Source organism: Anser brachyrhynchus (genome assembly GCF_964034855.1).
Source record: "Anser brachyrhynchus genome assembly, chromosome: 2".
NCBI lineage: Eukaryota > Metazoa > Chordata > Aves > Anseriformes > Anatidae > Anser > Anser brachyrhynchus.
The window spans coordinates 43,665,003-43,680,611 of NC_137695.1; the positions used below are offsets into that span (position 1 = coordinate 43,665,003).

At 41.0% G+C, this 15,609-nt stretch overlaps 1 protein-coding gene across 4 annotated transcripts in view; it reads left to right on the top strand.

The window, feature by feature from the left end:
* The window catches only part of TGFBR2 (transforming growth factor beta receptor 2), a 59,167-nt gene that overhangs the window by 15,113 nt on the left and 28,445 nt on the right, over positions 1-15,609 (top strand). For all 4 annotated transcript variants that reach the window (XM_080580006.1, XM_080580008.1, XM_080580009.1 and 1 more), the window contains 2 exons: positions 12,126-12,297; positions 13,946-14,136. In XM_080580006.1, the coding sequence (XP_080436132.1) occupies positions 12,126-12,297; positions 13,946-14,136 (363 nt within the window). The remainder of the gene's footprint in view (positions 1-12,125; positions 12,298-13,945; positions 14,137-15,609) is intronic.

Genomic DNA, 15,609 nt, shown 5'->3' on the forward strand with positions numbered 1-15,609 from the left:
ATTGTTGTGTTATAAAATATAGAAATTCTGGCCTGATTCAGTAGTAGTAGGTGTACACACATGCCATTTTCTATAGTATGAGATAGAGATTGTCTCCGTGCTGAGCACATGCTTGTTTAAGTTGGCCTGTGGCCGTGCTGTGGCTGAAGACGTTTTTTTTTTGGTGGCTCCCATTCCCAGCTGTTTAGGTTGCTTTAGATCATGCTTCAAGAACATCCATGAAGGTCCTGGTCAGAGGCACAAAGCAGCCCCTAACGCATGACTTCAACGTGCTCCAGCAGTTGATGCAAAAGGTGCAGCTGTGAAGACCCAGTTACAGGGCTCAATATGGAGCCCTGTATGGGAAAAGATTAGGAGCTCTGGTCTGAATTCCTCTGCCATGATGGAAATACAACACTGGACAGCAGGACTGTAATTTATGTACTCCAAATCATGCCAATGTATCTAAACTGTTTTAATGGCTTACTTATGCCACTTGTGCCCCATGTGCTTTATAACTGTGAAGCATTTCCTACTTGTGAATGTGACTCTCTAACCAAAATTTGAACAGATGCAGCCTGTTCCAATTACAGCATTGTAGTTTGAGACTGCTTTTGATTTTTCTTTTTGAAAATACTAAGTCCATTATTTGGGTTTGGCTTCATTTGACTAGGCTACTTGTTCCTTGGTGCACAGGATCTTCAGCTAACAGAAAAGGAAGTGCACTCAGAATCAGGCTCTTTGAAACCACGAGATGGGAATTAAAGCTCAACAAAAGTTTCAGAGCAAAAGCTCAAAGTCAGGCAAAACTGTTGTCTGGGTTTACGGACAGTTCTCCCAGACTAGTGGTAGTTTCAGGTAAATGTTCATCAGACTTTCCCCTGAAAAAAAAACAGAGTTGTGGTGATTTGGCTGAATTTTGTTTGTGTGTTCACATTACAGATCTGCAGCAAGATCAGACATTTCACTTCAGACAGAGGATATCTATGCTTCATTAGTGCTACCCTTCCCATTTATAGAACTCTTTCTCTTGAAAAACAGCGTATCCTCAAAATAAGACTGCTCTGAATCCTTCAGCGTCCTGGGAGGAAGAGACAGTTGATAGGTCTGTATGCTGCTGATGAACCAGTTGCAGAGCAATACCTGTCTTTTCAAATGTCTCACATAAGTCTTGTTAACTGACTTGAGACGCCATAAGTGCTTTTTCTATACCAACCCCTTCAAAGTCAAAATAACCTCCTGCCTACTTTCATGGTAGATTTGAACTATGATCATAGTGGACATGAACTATGGATCCCCCATAGTGGTTGGGGCCTATCCTGAGGCGTCTCTGCAAATATTTCTGGGGATAAACATCAATCTCTAGAGTTCTCCCTGAAGCAAGCACCAAAGCCAATGCAGTTGAGTCCTAGGCAAGTCTCACCTGCCCTAGCAGTGACAGTGCCTGGCAGAAGAGAAAAGCTTCCCCACCTGGAAGGGCTGTGACATCCCAACTCAGGGCGGGTGGCATTTGAAAGCAGGCTGCACTTGGACTGGAGCCAACCTGATTTCCTTCTTGGTCCAGGCAATTTGGCAGCCTGACCCCGGCCTGGGATGCAGAGTCCTTGGGTGCAATCCTGCCCGTGAGGCTGTGCAATCAGGGCTGATCAGCCTGGGTGCCCCTGTTGAAATACACAGTTTCCCATTGCCCTAGCCATGGGTTCCCACTCGACACACCAAGTTCTTTGTTGTGTTTGCAAGATCAGATAGCTGTCTAGACTGAAGAACTGTTCTGGTTTCAGACTGGCCTTTTGGAGGGGGAGGGAGGCCTGGTAAGGTGAGTATTAATGCAAATCAGCCCCCCAGCCTGGGTCCTCTGTGAGGAAGAACATTCAGTGAGGGATGGGAGCGAATCTGCTTCACCTCACCAGAGGAGGTGAACAGGACTACTGTTTTTTGCAAACTGAGAGTGTTTGTGCAGATATTTTCGGTATGGGTTCACCAGAGAGAAAAGGAAAAGAGAGGATCTTTTGTGTTCACAATGCTTAAGAAACAAATTAGTCACTTTTCTTAAAATGGTCTGAGGACTTTTCTAAGAGGCAGGCAATTGTTGTTCTCAAAATATGCATTTCCTCGCATAAAAAAAGGAATGGCGCTAAAAATAAGATGTCAGAAATGGTGTGTGAGTGTGAAGTGGGATTCCCAAAGGAGTGATCCACGAGGGCTCTGGAAAGCTGCATGTGGCAGGAGCCTTTCAGAAGGGCCCTGACCCTCAGAAACTGCTGTGGAGTGTGTGGCTCAAACTGCGGTGACTGTGCTTCTGATCGTTAAATGCAGCATACGCAGGAAAGATGGGGATGGCCTAATGCCTTCCAAAAACTGTCCAGAAAGTGTGTTAGTAATTTTAAGGGGATATTATTAAAAACAAAATGAAAAATAAATGCATGAAATGGCAAGCACAGGAGCGATACTTCTTCTGATTCCAAGCAACCTAGTAGTATCAAAGGAAGCCTGGGGGAGTGAGACATAACTTTGAATTTCCTGTTTTGTGTGATTTGTCACAGTCTTAATGTTTATGCTTAATTTTCTCTACTTTAAAATAAATAAAAATAAAACTCTCCCCCCAAACTAAAATATGTCATGACCTTTCCTGGACAGCCTTCTCTCAGAGCAGAGAGGGTTTGCAAGAGCTTGCCAGTCTCTTGAGTAAATGAGCAGTGTTAATAAACATCTGCTGGTCTGTGCTGACCCTTCATAAGGTACAGCAGCTGCTGTAAAAATATTATTTTTTTTACAGTTTCCTGTGCATTTTAGTTGTCTTTAATCTGCTCTTTCAAATACACTAGAATCCATCGGGCATACGTTTAGCAAGAGTTTATATGTAGCAAGAGTTTAACTTCAGCAGGAGTCAACTGTGGTTTTAGGAGGTCCTTTAGGAAAGATCCGGCTTTTTGCAGTCTGAATTGCTGCATGCTGCCAGTGTAGAGGTCAGTCTTTAAGCATTTTGCATTTGAAGGAGATGATTTTCTGCCACCTATCTAACCTTCCACGTTCCTGTCAAAAATGCTGCAGGTAGTCAGGTAACACTACAAAATATTTTTGTACGTATACATTTCATACCTCTTGAATTTTATAGTTGATTTAAAAGTAACTGAGCAAATAAACCACAGCAACTTTGTGTGTGTGCTATATTTGTTTCTAATATAACCTGAACTGAGGTAAATCAACCATACTTTAAAATGATTTGAAGGTCCACAGAGAAAGCTGTAAAACCTCCACCCTTTCAATTTGATCAGTTAAGCTGATGTGGTGATGTGAGGATACCAGGCTGCACTTTGTTACTTGAAGCTATTTGGAAAGTTAAGCGTGACAAAGCCACACGCTAAATATGAGTAAAGCCCTGTAGGAGTGTCAGTCGTGAGTGTCTGACTGAGCAAACGTTACTATTTTGATGTCTGTGCAGCTTTGGTTCTGCATTGTTCTGTGGGAGCTGAGGGCTGCCTGCTCTAGTACCGCAGTGGTGAGCAGACAAAGCAGTTGTCTGTGTGAGGGAGAAGAAGGACTGTGCCATGTGCTGTCATCACAGGTGCCACAACTTCAGTTTGCCATGGGAAAGAAGACAGGGTTTGGCAATACAGCATGTCAGGGAGCTTCTTAGTCTCAACACTCATAAGGTTAGCCTCTTCACCCCAACCAAAGATCCTAATATGTTCTACCGGCCAAAAGCTGAGCAGAAGATGCCCCCATGACATACCCTTCAAAAGTTCTCCGCCTTCCTCTCACCTGTAGCCTGCTCAGTGAGGGTGCTCCTAAAAAGAAGACAGTGAAGATTTCTCTTCACTAAGCAGCTGTCACAAGCTGAACACTCATTACTGCTAGTAATGAGGTGATGACTTTAGGTAAGCGATGTTTATACTGTAAGAATATGATCCATTTTTTTGTGGTCTCATGGATTTTTTGGGTTGTATGTGGCACTGAGCACATTCAGTAGGCTTACAAACAAACTGAAGGGCCAGGATCTGTTTCTATAAAATATTTAATGGCTAATAGAGGTAGCTTGGCAATAACACTGGAAAATATCCTAAACGCCTGTACTGGGTGGACTTCTGAGTTTCCCTATTGGAAAGTGGAAGTTTAATAAATAGGCCCTCAAAAATAGAGTTGAATGACTTTAAAGTGACCATTTCTTGTGTCTCCTGTAGTAAAAGAGAGAAAGGGAAGAAATATGAACTAAGCTTTTGGAGGGAATATATGTCTTTTTCAAGACAAGTGATTCACCTTCCCCAAAGCCATTATGAAGAATGAAAAACCCGATTATATTTTCAAGTAGGTTGTTGGTGGTGGTGTGACTGTTGAGGGGGCAGGAGTGGGGAGAAGCATGTTTCTATAAACAGGCTTCTTAGCTAGCTGAAGAGAGAGGTAGGACAGGTTCAGAAACTGCTTTCAACCTACTTAGAAGATTCAGTGGCATGCTTTTGTTCTGGCGAGGACCTGTAGTTGAGAGCAGAGGTGCATTTGTGTTTTTCTGAGCCAGAAGTGTTCTAAATTGTTTTAAACGTTTTGGGATTTGCCCCACAAGCTCTTCAATCATGAAAAATCTTTTCTTCTTCTATATCACAGAAAGAACTATTTAATACCTGAATGACTTCTGTCTATTTTCAGAGCATCTAAGTTGGAAAATATTTGTATGAATCTGAAGTGTTTATGCTCTTTCAACCCTGTTTCAAATGAAGTAGTGGCAGTTCTTACTGTGCAAATAGCACACCAAAGGAGGTGAAGTTGCAAGATATGCTTTTTAATGGACAGGTCAGATTTAGCTATGCTATTGTCAGTCCTGAACCATGAATCATGCTTATTACAACAAAGCAGGAAGGCTGTTTTTCCTAATCTCGTGATTCAGATGAGCATTGCTGTACTAGATACTCACTGTATATCTGAAGTCACAGAAGGAGTTAACCGCCAACAACAGCTTCCAGTAAATTCCAAATGTAATGCATTATGCAGAAAAAAACCTAGACCCTGTAGTCATAGCTGAATAAATTGATCTTCGTGTTATATCACATACAGTTCTCCAATGCTGTGTGCTGTTTACTGGCTGTGTTAGGGAGGCTGCGAGTTAAAGTCAAGAGAAGATGAAACATCCCTTTGAGTGCCCTATGGGAAGCCATCATTTAGATCTTTTTTCAGCCTTTTTGCCTGGAGACAGTATTCATTTGTTCCGCCTTCCATGGGCTACCATGGAGTGCTAAACAGTGGCCAGCAAATGTGGAAGACAGCAGCAAGTTAAAAATCCGCAGGTGAAAACTCATTATCTGAAGCATCACAACAATGTTATTTTTATTGCCTGTTTTCAGAATATGTTCACATTTCATTGTAAGTGTTGAGCTTGAGTCTCCTCACACCTGCACTAATGTCAGTCAGCAGTAATTTCACTGAAGACAGCTAGCTCTGTTCTTAGGCATGCATGTTCGAGGCAGGCGGCTCACTGCCATGCCCTGTGCAAGTGAGAAGAGCCAAGCCCATGATTAAAACTGCCAGTGTTAGCTCATTTTGGAAGTAGGGGATAAAAATAGCATTATTTTCATGTTTTAAATACAAGAATGATTTTTATCCTGAAGGTCTCCAGCTTAATATTCTGCTCCCTCCCTTATTTTCTGCTGTTGTGACCCCCTCCTCCCTCACTCCTGCCAGATTTGATTGTGTTTCTGTGTCAGTGCCTGCAGCAATCCCTAAAGCAAAGTTTTGCCAGTTGCACATGCTGCTAAAAGCCAGGTACTGCCACTGCAGAGATGAGTTAAATGAAGTTTTCTAACTTCTGCTCCTTTTCCTTTTGTCTCCTCCCTCTGCAGATGCCTTCCCTGCCTGTGGGTTAGAAATAGCGGTTTCCACATTTCAGTGCAGTCCACCCAGTGGCCTTCTCACAGTGAACCAGTTCTGCTTTGGCCTTCCTTCCTTGAACCAGGGGTGGCCTGGTTCAATGGTGACACTACTTCTGGCTAGGTCTAGCTCATCAGAACGGTTCACAACGTCGTCTTTCCTAGCAGACTTCTCAGGCATGGTTGAAGAGCAGGCTGTAGCCCACATAAACAGTTGGAAGGCTGTGGGCCCTACCTGGCTAGTCGTTCCCCATCTCATAGTGGCTGCTTTGTAATAGGATGGGCTACGGGACTGTGGGATGAATGTGTATCTCTTTGCATTAACAATTCCATTGTTGCCATCTGATTGGCTTAACTTGCCTTTTTTTTTTTTTTCATATTACAGGTAAGACCCTTTATATGATAGGGAAAAGCCATGACATGCATCTCCTTCAAGTACTTCACAAAAAAAAGGATGTTACAAAAAAGGAAGTTATTTTAGTCTTTTTTTCTCTGCAGAGCCCCAGTTAGGTTTGATCAGACAGGAAAGCAAAACCATGGTCCCAACCACTTTGCAAACAGAAGTGCATTTACTACACAAAGGCATGCCTTTAGAAACATCAACTAAGGCAGCTGCTGTGCTAGGCCAGAAAACTGAAGATCAGAAGGAAAACCAAGAGGTGAAATACATTATGGAGGAAAGAAGGGAGTGAGTTGCTAGGGCCAGACCATGAGGACATCAGTGATTTGTGACTATACGTGATGCTGGTCAAGGCAAAAAGAATCTTCAAATAACTCTCTAGGAACATGGTTTTCAGGAGTCTTGCAACAGGGAGAGTTAGATGTGGTGAGCTAAACATTTCTGGAGCCTGCTTTCCTCTGACATATTTTCATTGTATGTAAAAGCTGATATTTGGCTTTAAGGAAGCTGTCTTAGCATGCTTATCATCATTGCTATTAATCTTAATAGAAACAGTCACAAAAGTCCTGTGCCCATGCCAGTCCCACTGGGTTAAATCATAGTTGAGATAAAGGACTGCAGCCCACAGCGTGGTCCGAGACACCAGGAACAATGTGCGTTCATACTCACATAGTGGGCGTGGGAGTATGTGTCAGAGAGTGGTACTCCAGTCCAACTCGTGATGGCGTTGAGTTCAGAAGTGTCAGCTGTAGCTGAAAATCTGAAAATACATGTTTCACAATGTTACCCCTGAAGGTGTTGCTATGGGAGTTCCTAGGTGATCTGCAGCATTGCCAAGTCCTGTGATTTTTATCATGAGTTGTATGATAACCAATAATTTTCTTGAATATCAAGCTCCTGGATTCCAGTGTTTTTATTTCTTAACTTTTGATTTTGTAAGTTGGTAAGTTTCCAATCCTTCTGCTTGTGGTCAGGGTTTCAAAACATTACTCAAATGCACTCTGAGATTCCAGACAGCAATGGTAAATAAAGGAGAACCCAGCAGTTGTTCTTTTTCTTTTTTCTTTTTTTTTTTCTTTTAACTTTTATTTCTATAATCTCTCTGGCTAATCTTGTGATTTCGTGACTCGTGGTTTTTGAATCTTTAGGGTTATGATGCCATCTTTCCTTCCTTGTATTACTGCACTGTATATAACAAGTACAATTAAGAATAGATATCAGGATATTTCCAAGTTTTAAAAGCAAAACTCAGATCTCTCCTTTCCCTTGACCTACCCCTCTCTCCTGCAGCTGAATCATCAATACTTAGAAGGCATTTTTGGAAGACAAAGAATGTTTTTGTAGCACCATTTCACTTTCATGATGCTGGTGGTGTTTCCATCAGCACTGAAGTTCTGCTAAAGTTATAGATCATGTGCTGGAGGGGGGTTGGCAAAATGCTGTGTGTGGTACTGTTTCTAGCAAAATGTAGTGTCTCTGTGTTAGATGAGAAGGTAATACAGTTAGGATTTCCTTCGAAGTTACCACTGTGCTATTTAGCCATTGAGACACGAGGCCATGGAGCTGCGCTCTTTGGGGAAACAAGGACCTGTTCTTTTTTGTCTTCCTCATAAAGGCATCCTCCTCCTTGCAAATTTCCTTAATGTAGTGGAGTAAAATCTTAAATTCACACCTCTCTCATCAGGTGAAATTATTTCATAGCAGCTGAGTTCTCCTCCCAACATCTCCCTCAGCAATTTTGTTAAAGAAATGAGATCTATCTGCTCAGCAGTGCTGTCTTATTTGTATACATGTGCCGAAGGCATTGGATGAGAGAAGAGAAAAGCAGTAATTATATTTTACAAGATAGAAATGAGAGAAATTGTCTGATATTTCTGAAATGCAACCTAAGAATTTTCCAGTGTAGACATTCCCCAAAAGACAGCAGGTTATTTTGGGCTTTATTTAAATGTTATTGGCTTTTGAGGGGCCTGTAACAATATTAAAAGAAAAATAAGAAGAATGTAAACTATAGACAAAAGTCTCAATGAAAGTTATACGTCTACAAAAAACAGATACAAAGCAAACAACTTTATGACCACACTAAGTCTATTGACTGTCTTGGAGTTTATAAGGTCTTGAGAAGTCATAAAAAAGAGGTGAACCACAGAGTAAAATAAAAAACTCTGGCTCCATCAGAAGCCATGGAGTTGATCTTTCCTATGTGGCTGCTCTAGTGTCTCTTCCATAATGTCCAGCCCAGGTGTTGGCTTGCATGTGCTGTGCATTTTAACCACAATGACTGATCTATGGTCGACTGGTCAGCTAGAAGATTCATAGACAAGAAACTCTGTCTTTTTTGAGTCCTCTTAATGGTCAGAGAAGCAAGGAAAGCTAGAATTAGTCTTCCTGCAGAAGTCAAAATAAGAAAACTAACATTAGAGAGTAGATGACAAAACTCACGTTTTAAGAAGCAAGCGCACATTTTAGGACGTCGTCCTTCAGATGTGCAAATCTGTGTGTTTTTTCTATTGACTATCCCATTATATCCACAGAGGTTTGTTTGCTTTTTAAAGGAAAATGAAAGGTTGTTTCTGTCCACAGTGTTCATATAACTTTAGTTGTCTGAACGGGAGAAAACCTTGAGGAGTTGGCTTGTGTGATATGAAGCGGGCAACAGGGTAGTCAAGCAGTTTTAGAAATTTAAATGAACTTCCAAATTAACATTCAATTAACTACCAGAAGGGGAGCAGTCTTGCTGATCATGAACCACTCTTTGGTCATGGGCCCATCAGGGAATGAGCGAATACGCTTTTCTGGGGAAGAGCCATACCAACCTGTCATTCTCCATGCCAGAGACCATTGATTGGAGACAGGTCTGAGTTTATGTGACTTGGAAGCAGACTAGTCTTTTTTGGATTTCTAAGTCCTCAAAGCCTGGTTGCAGACTGTAATTAGAAGAGATTAATGCTGAGGTTCACATATGGCTCCCGATATCAACACAGGATGTTTGTAGAGGTTGATTTCAGCATCAGTCTGATAGGGGAAAGTCAAATTTGGTTTTAACCCACTTAGTTTGGAACTAGATGTGCTGTCAGAGTGAGCAAAGTTGAGCTGTAGTAATGAACAACACACCAACACCTGCTATGGCAATGTGACAGTATTAGGGAGCATAAATTGCAGTCTCACTTCAAATCAGACGCTGAAGTGTGGAAGAAAGTTTGTGCACCTGGACAACTTATCCAATACCTTGAACTGCCAGGGGAATGAAAACAGAGGCACTGTGTTGTCAGCCACTATTACAAGTATTCCTGGGAGAAAATTCAAGTCCAGTCAGATCTGGAAGTCCTAAAACCCTATTACCTTTTGCCATTAATTTAGCACGTTCAGAAATTAACTGTCACTAACTACTGAGCCTTTTGCTGGTAATTGAATTAAAACCTACTGCTCTTACTTAGAAACTCTGTGTTCGTGACCTTGCAGGTGATTACAGCTTTCCAGCTAGCACTTTTATTTTATTATTATTATTTTTTAATCAAGTTTCTTGGTTTGGAGACCTCTCCTTGGAAGAGGTCCAAACATATTTCCATCTGTTTGTTCCGGTGGGTGAGACTTGGCAGAACCTGGCATGGGTGGGGACAGCACAGAAATGACCCCGTCCCTCATCAAATACAATGTGCTTGAACCAGTTAACCTAGGGACTTGCTGTCATGTGGCCTTTGGCTGTAGCCCCATGAAACACAAAGCCTTGTGAACTCAGGGCTGAAAGCCGTGTAGATGCAGCCGAGTCTTTGCAGTTTGAGCAGATGTCTTTTCCTTGTGCTGCTCAGCTGTGTGGTGTCAACACAGGAGCCACAGGCCCAGCACCCTGCCACAGGTTTCCTGTGTGAACTTGGCTGAGTCACTCAATCTCTGTGGCTCATCTGTAAAAGCAGTGCCTCCTTAATATTCCTCTGTATTGCTCACCCAAGGCTTCAGGAACATAGATTGTTTTTTTTATTGGGTAGAGGGACAGTCCCTTGTTGTCAGGGTGCTTTGATCATTATTGTAACCTAGAAAAGTTAATACAGCTATTAGCTTCTCTTCAACATTTGGTAAATGAGAGGTATCACCCCAAAGAGAGGAACAGTTTACCAAAATGATGACTACATTAATACATACTTTATAGAGCACTGTATTCAAGACCTTTAGAATCCCTACCACACCTACTTCAATGGGGCTTTGTTCTTCTGCATAGCTTTGGGGAGTTGTTGCAACGCAAATAACGAAGGACATGAGATGTTTACCTCAGGCTTAAAATTCAGCCAGCCTGTAACACACTGCCTACATTCTCCATCCCAGTAAGTGCTCCCAGAGAGCTTGTAATAACCCTTACCTCTGTGTGGGAACTTCTTCTATACCATTAAAATCATTGGGCATTTTACTACTGATTACAAAGGCAAGTAAGATGGGAGACCTTAGGTCAGTACAAGAGCACACTAGTCATGAGAAGAAGGATGTGTGGTTTGGGTAAGGAGGGAAGACTTTGCTCTCAGTCCTTCACAATGGCTCAGAAATCCATTGGAAATGTTAGCAAGAGGCCTTTTTATTTCCTTCTGGAAAAAGCATGTATATTTAATTCCTGTTATAAAACATTCTAATGGTAGTAAATAGTGAAGTTCTAGAAGGAAAAAAATGATTTCTCAGTTAATGGAGGAGAGAGGGAGAAATTACAAATCCCTGGTTGCCTATTATTGGTTGACTAGCAACATTTGGCCACAGACAGCAATACGAACATGGTTTTAGCACACAGGTGGCTGTAAGAGAAGGGCTGTGCTAAATGAAGCCTAGGATCTCCTTGAAGCGGTTCAACCTATTTTTCCAAATATATTACAAAGTGAGTCAGACTGAAACTGTTGTAGATAGTCTATTCCACTTCAGATAAAGTTGCATATTCATTTTAGCTTCAGAAAAAAAGTTTATGTTGGCATTTTCTGTTCCTTGTAGTCACGCTGGCTTTTCAAAATAGCTTTTGAACTAAAAATAGGTTTCCTGAAATTCATAATACTGGGATAAATAACATCTCTTCCTTTACTGCTACTACAATGAAGCAGATGGAGAGTGCTAAGACTCTTTCACGACCAGTAAACAAGTAACTCTTAAGTGCTCAGGCACAGAAATGTAACTGCTGGGTCACTGTACAATTCTACAACAGAGGCTGTCATTGCAAGTTAGCTTGAGTTAAGTCCCCTGGAGTTAGCCCAGAAAGGCTCCAGCAGCAGATTACACGAGCTGCATAGATGCGCTGTTGCATTTCCAGCTTGAGTTTCACCCATAACCTCTGGCAGACCAGCTAATTTAGGATGACAGTCAGTTACAGTTCTGTGTTTCTTCTTTGTGAACAGTAATCAGATTAGGGGTGACAGCCAGGTGATGTCTCAGGTTAGTGAAGACAGACTTGCAAAATCCATCAAGATCCATGTCATAATGATGTCACCCACCTAGTGTGCATACCCACCATGGTTCCCACAGTTACTTTAGCAAACAGACTGTGATACAATATATTGCACATAAGGGACAGATACGCTGCCTCTGAATAATGCAAATGGATGGCTGCAGAGTAGTTCTTTGAGGACAAACTGGGCTCAGAATAAGCTTGACTCTGCAAATTACAAAGAAACTTTTGCACCCTTTGAAGTCAATAGAATTTGACTTCACATTTCAAATTCACTTTGATTAGCCTGGTCTTGACAGTATGGCACTTGTGCTGTTGCAAAGAAAATTGGTAGTTGCACAAGATCAGAGATTTTTCTAATTTAAGGTATGAGGGAATGTTTGCTGCTGATGAAAACCTTATCTTCGTAATGAGCAATAACACAATCTGATAATCTATCATTATTAAGTGTCCTTCTCTTTTTTTTTTCTCCCTTAAGCTGAAACTATGTCACCTATAGACAGAAATAAGGAAAATGGACTGCAATTGCCCAAACTATGCAAATTTTGTGACATTAAAGTAACAACCTGCTCAAACCAATATCAGTGCAAGAGCAACTGCAACATCACTTCTATCTGTGAGAGGAATAATGAAGTCTGCGCCGCTGTATGGTAAGTTATTTCTTCATACAGGTGGGGAAGGGAGCACAGCCTCATTCATCATTACTTGGTACTTTCCTCAATTGCTCTGATATTCAGAATCTCCCTGCTATTTTACCGGGCTCGGCTCTCTCGCTTCCAACTCGTATCTGTGCTCAGCATGCTGAGGGTTGCTTGAGGTTAACAACAATGCTCATATCAAATGTTCTGGGGATTTATTTATTTATTTATTTATTTGGAAGCCGTTCTGTTCCAACATGTGCTGTTATTGGAAAAGAGGCGTGTTTTTGCTCAAACCATTGAGCTGCATCTATCCACAGCACTCAGAGTAGAAACAGGTCTAAGACAGAGAAGATTGCGGTGGCATTAGCTGAAGAAAAACAATGTTCTCTCAGATTTCGTACTGAACTAGACTATATACACGTATCATAGCAGCTTTATTTATGACTTATAGGTAGAAATGCTTTCTCTTAATTGGAAAATATTCTTCTGTGTATGCGTTGTCTCTGGTGTAAGTGTTTCACTTTTTATGCAGTGTCTAAGTTCAAAGAAATCTGGAGCATGTGAAAATATTTAATGTAATATTTTTTGTAGAATTTGTTGACTAAACTTGCATTACTCTCTAAAAACTCGGGGGTTACCCTTCCATAAATGGCAAGAAAGAAAACCAGAAACACTCTTAATGAGTTCTTAAGTGGACAAATGAAACAGAACTGAGTACTTGCAACACTGTTGCTGATTTAGAAGCATGATTAGAACCACTTACAGAAATGCATGATTAATTAATTTTTTGAGGTAGTAGTTATGTCCATTGACTTGAAGAGATGTTCAGCGTAATTGGACGTGGACACTGGAAATTCAGAATCAGTCCAATACGCCATTCCGTATTTGTCCTGTACTCCTAGAGTATGTATTCATTGTCTGTTATTGCCATATAAAGTGACTGTAGTGCCACTGAAGATACACTTTGACTTTTACATGCCAATTTATCTAAAAGACACATGAGTTGAGAATTACATTTGAAGTACTATTTGCCTCTAAGTCTTCTGTCCATGAAATAAAATCTATGGACTGAGACAAAACACAGGAATCTGGGCCAGATTATCAGCTGTAAATATTTCCCTGACAGTGAGGTCACTTTGGCTTGCACCAGTTTTGTTTTGTTTTTGTAAAAAAACATTCTGTAACTCCTTCGGTGCAGAAATTGTGCTGATTGCAGGCCTCAAGAACAAAACGAAAATGTCTGACCCACTAGAAATTCCTCAGATTTTGAGGAAATAATTCAGTTTTTATCATAATTTCCCACAGATTTTTACTGCCTGCACAGTGACCACAAAAACCAAAAGTATGTTCTGAAGTTCACAGCAGTTCATTGAGCATTAGCTTGAATAATTTCGGGTGAGATTTTCAAAGGCACTCATTGGGGCTTAGTGGTAATACGATACAGGAATAGCTGTGCCATTGTAAAAATGCCCCAGTGTGGAGCAGCCCAGACAGAGCCAAATTTATCCCATTCAGGAAAGACAGAGAAAAACATACGATGTTCTTTAAATCCCCTTTGACTTCTCAAAAGAGGCAAATCTGGGACAGGCACAGGCCTTTCTGCTCCCTTTCTTAAATATTCTTGCTTTGATTTCAATTTTCTCTTTTTCATTCTTAGGAGACGAAATGATGAAAATGTGACATTAGAAACAATATGCCATGATCCCCAGAAACCTCTCTATGGTCACATGTTGGATGACACCAGTTCAGAGCAGTGTTTGATGAAAGAAAAGAAGGACAATGGGGGATTGATGTTCATGTGTTCCTGTACAGACGAAGAGTGCAATGATGTTCTTATTTTTTCTACAGGTAGGTTTAATAATTTACCCTGCATTCCTGGGCTATACCTTACACATAACTTTAAATCTGTCATACCAATGGACTTGCAGTTTGTGGAGGAAAACCTACAGTTGCTAGAGACTTTTTGGTCTCTTCTGAAAAGAGGAGCCCAAGGTTTCTTGGCTGTGGGCTTTAAAGAAGTTGGGGCAAATACTGATACTGGTTTGATCGTAGGTGGTAGACCCAGGACCTAATTCTATCAGATTGCCTTGATTTTATAAAAAAGAATGCGTTTGCAGTGAAAAGATCTGACTGTGTGTCAGCTGTCTGGAGTTTTTATACAAAGCTAGCCACACCCTTGTGGATTTTGGCTAATTTGTTAAAAATTAGTCATGCTATAGCTGCTTGTCCTGGAGCTATACAAGCTGAATACAATCACTTTGACAAATGTGTGTCTTCTTTGTGTGTTTATGGGAACCGTTCCATAAATTCAACACCAAATTCCTTCATTCCCATCATCTGTGGACCCCCTCACACTTCCAGAGCAGCCCAAAAGGAGCTGTAGTGTAAATGAAAACATGGCCTTTTTAGCCTAACTCCTTTCACTCTCTGGAGTGGAGCTTTTCCTCCTAGGTCATGTGCCGTAAGCATTCTAGGTGACTCATGAAAGCTGTGCCCTGCATTGACATGTAGAAAGTGTATAATTACAGATAAAAAATACAGTGACACAAAACTTCATTTTGTAACTTTTCCAGTTCATTCACAAACACAAGCATTAACTCCAGTTGGGAGGGGGGAGAATTGAGGCTTTGTCATTCCCTTTTTATTGTTGTGGATTAGTGTTTCTTTTAAATGAAAACAGCCCCTTTGGGTTGCTTGCCTGGTTAGCCATGGCAGGAAGACAAACGATTTTTACAGTATCAGACATGCGGTTTCCTGTCTGTGTTTAACTTTGAGCAGAACATCACAGCCAGCTGGTCCACGGCTCCTCCAGACAACTAGATAATAGCCTGTAATAATTTTGCCTTTGGAATGACTGTCATCCAGGTCTATTCTGTACATTGTTCTTGCTTTTTTTTGTCTCTATATTTCTCGTACATCAGAGTAGTAAGGATTTTTTGCAGTATTTTTGCACATCTTATAGTTTTAGAGAGTGGACAAAAACTACGCTAAGGAAGCCAGTTCAAGCAGTGACTGTGCTTGTTTATCAGCAGAAATGGAGACAATAAAAAAAAAGATTGTAATATTTCACCTGATAATCACAGCCTTTCCTTTCAAGCTATTGCTGTAAAAGATCAGTGTTCTAGCTCTTCTTCCTTCTGAATGTGCACATAAGAAAAACCAGATTTAGTGGGTTTTTTTTTCAGTGTTTCTGAGGTAAAGAAGAAAATTGTGGGTAAGGCAGAGATTTCTAATTTCCACCAGAGGTTAGTCACTACATTCCAGTGATTCACAGCTGATCTGTTATTGCTTATAGAAGAACTGGCTTATGGCACTGTTGGC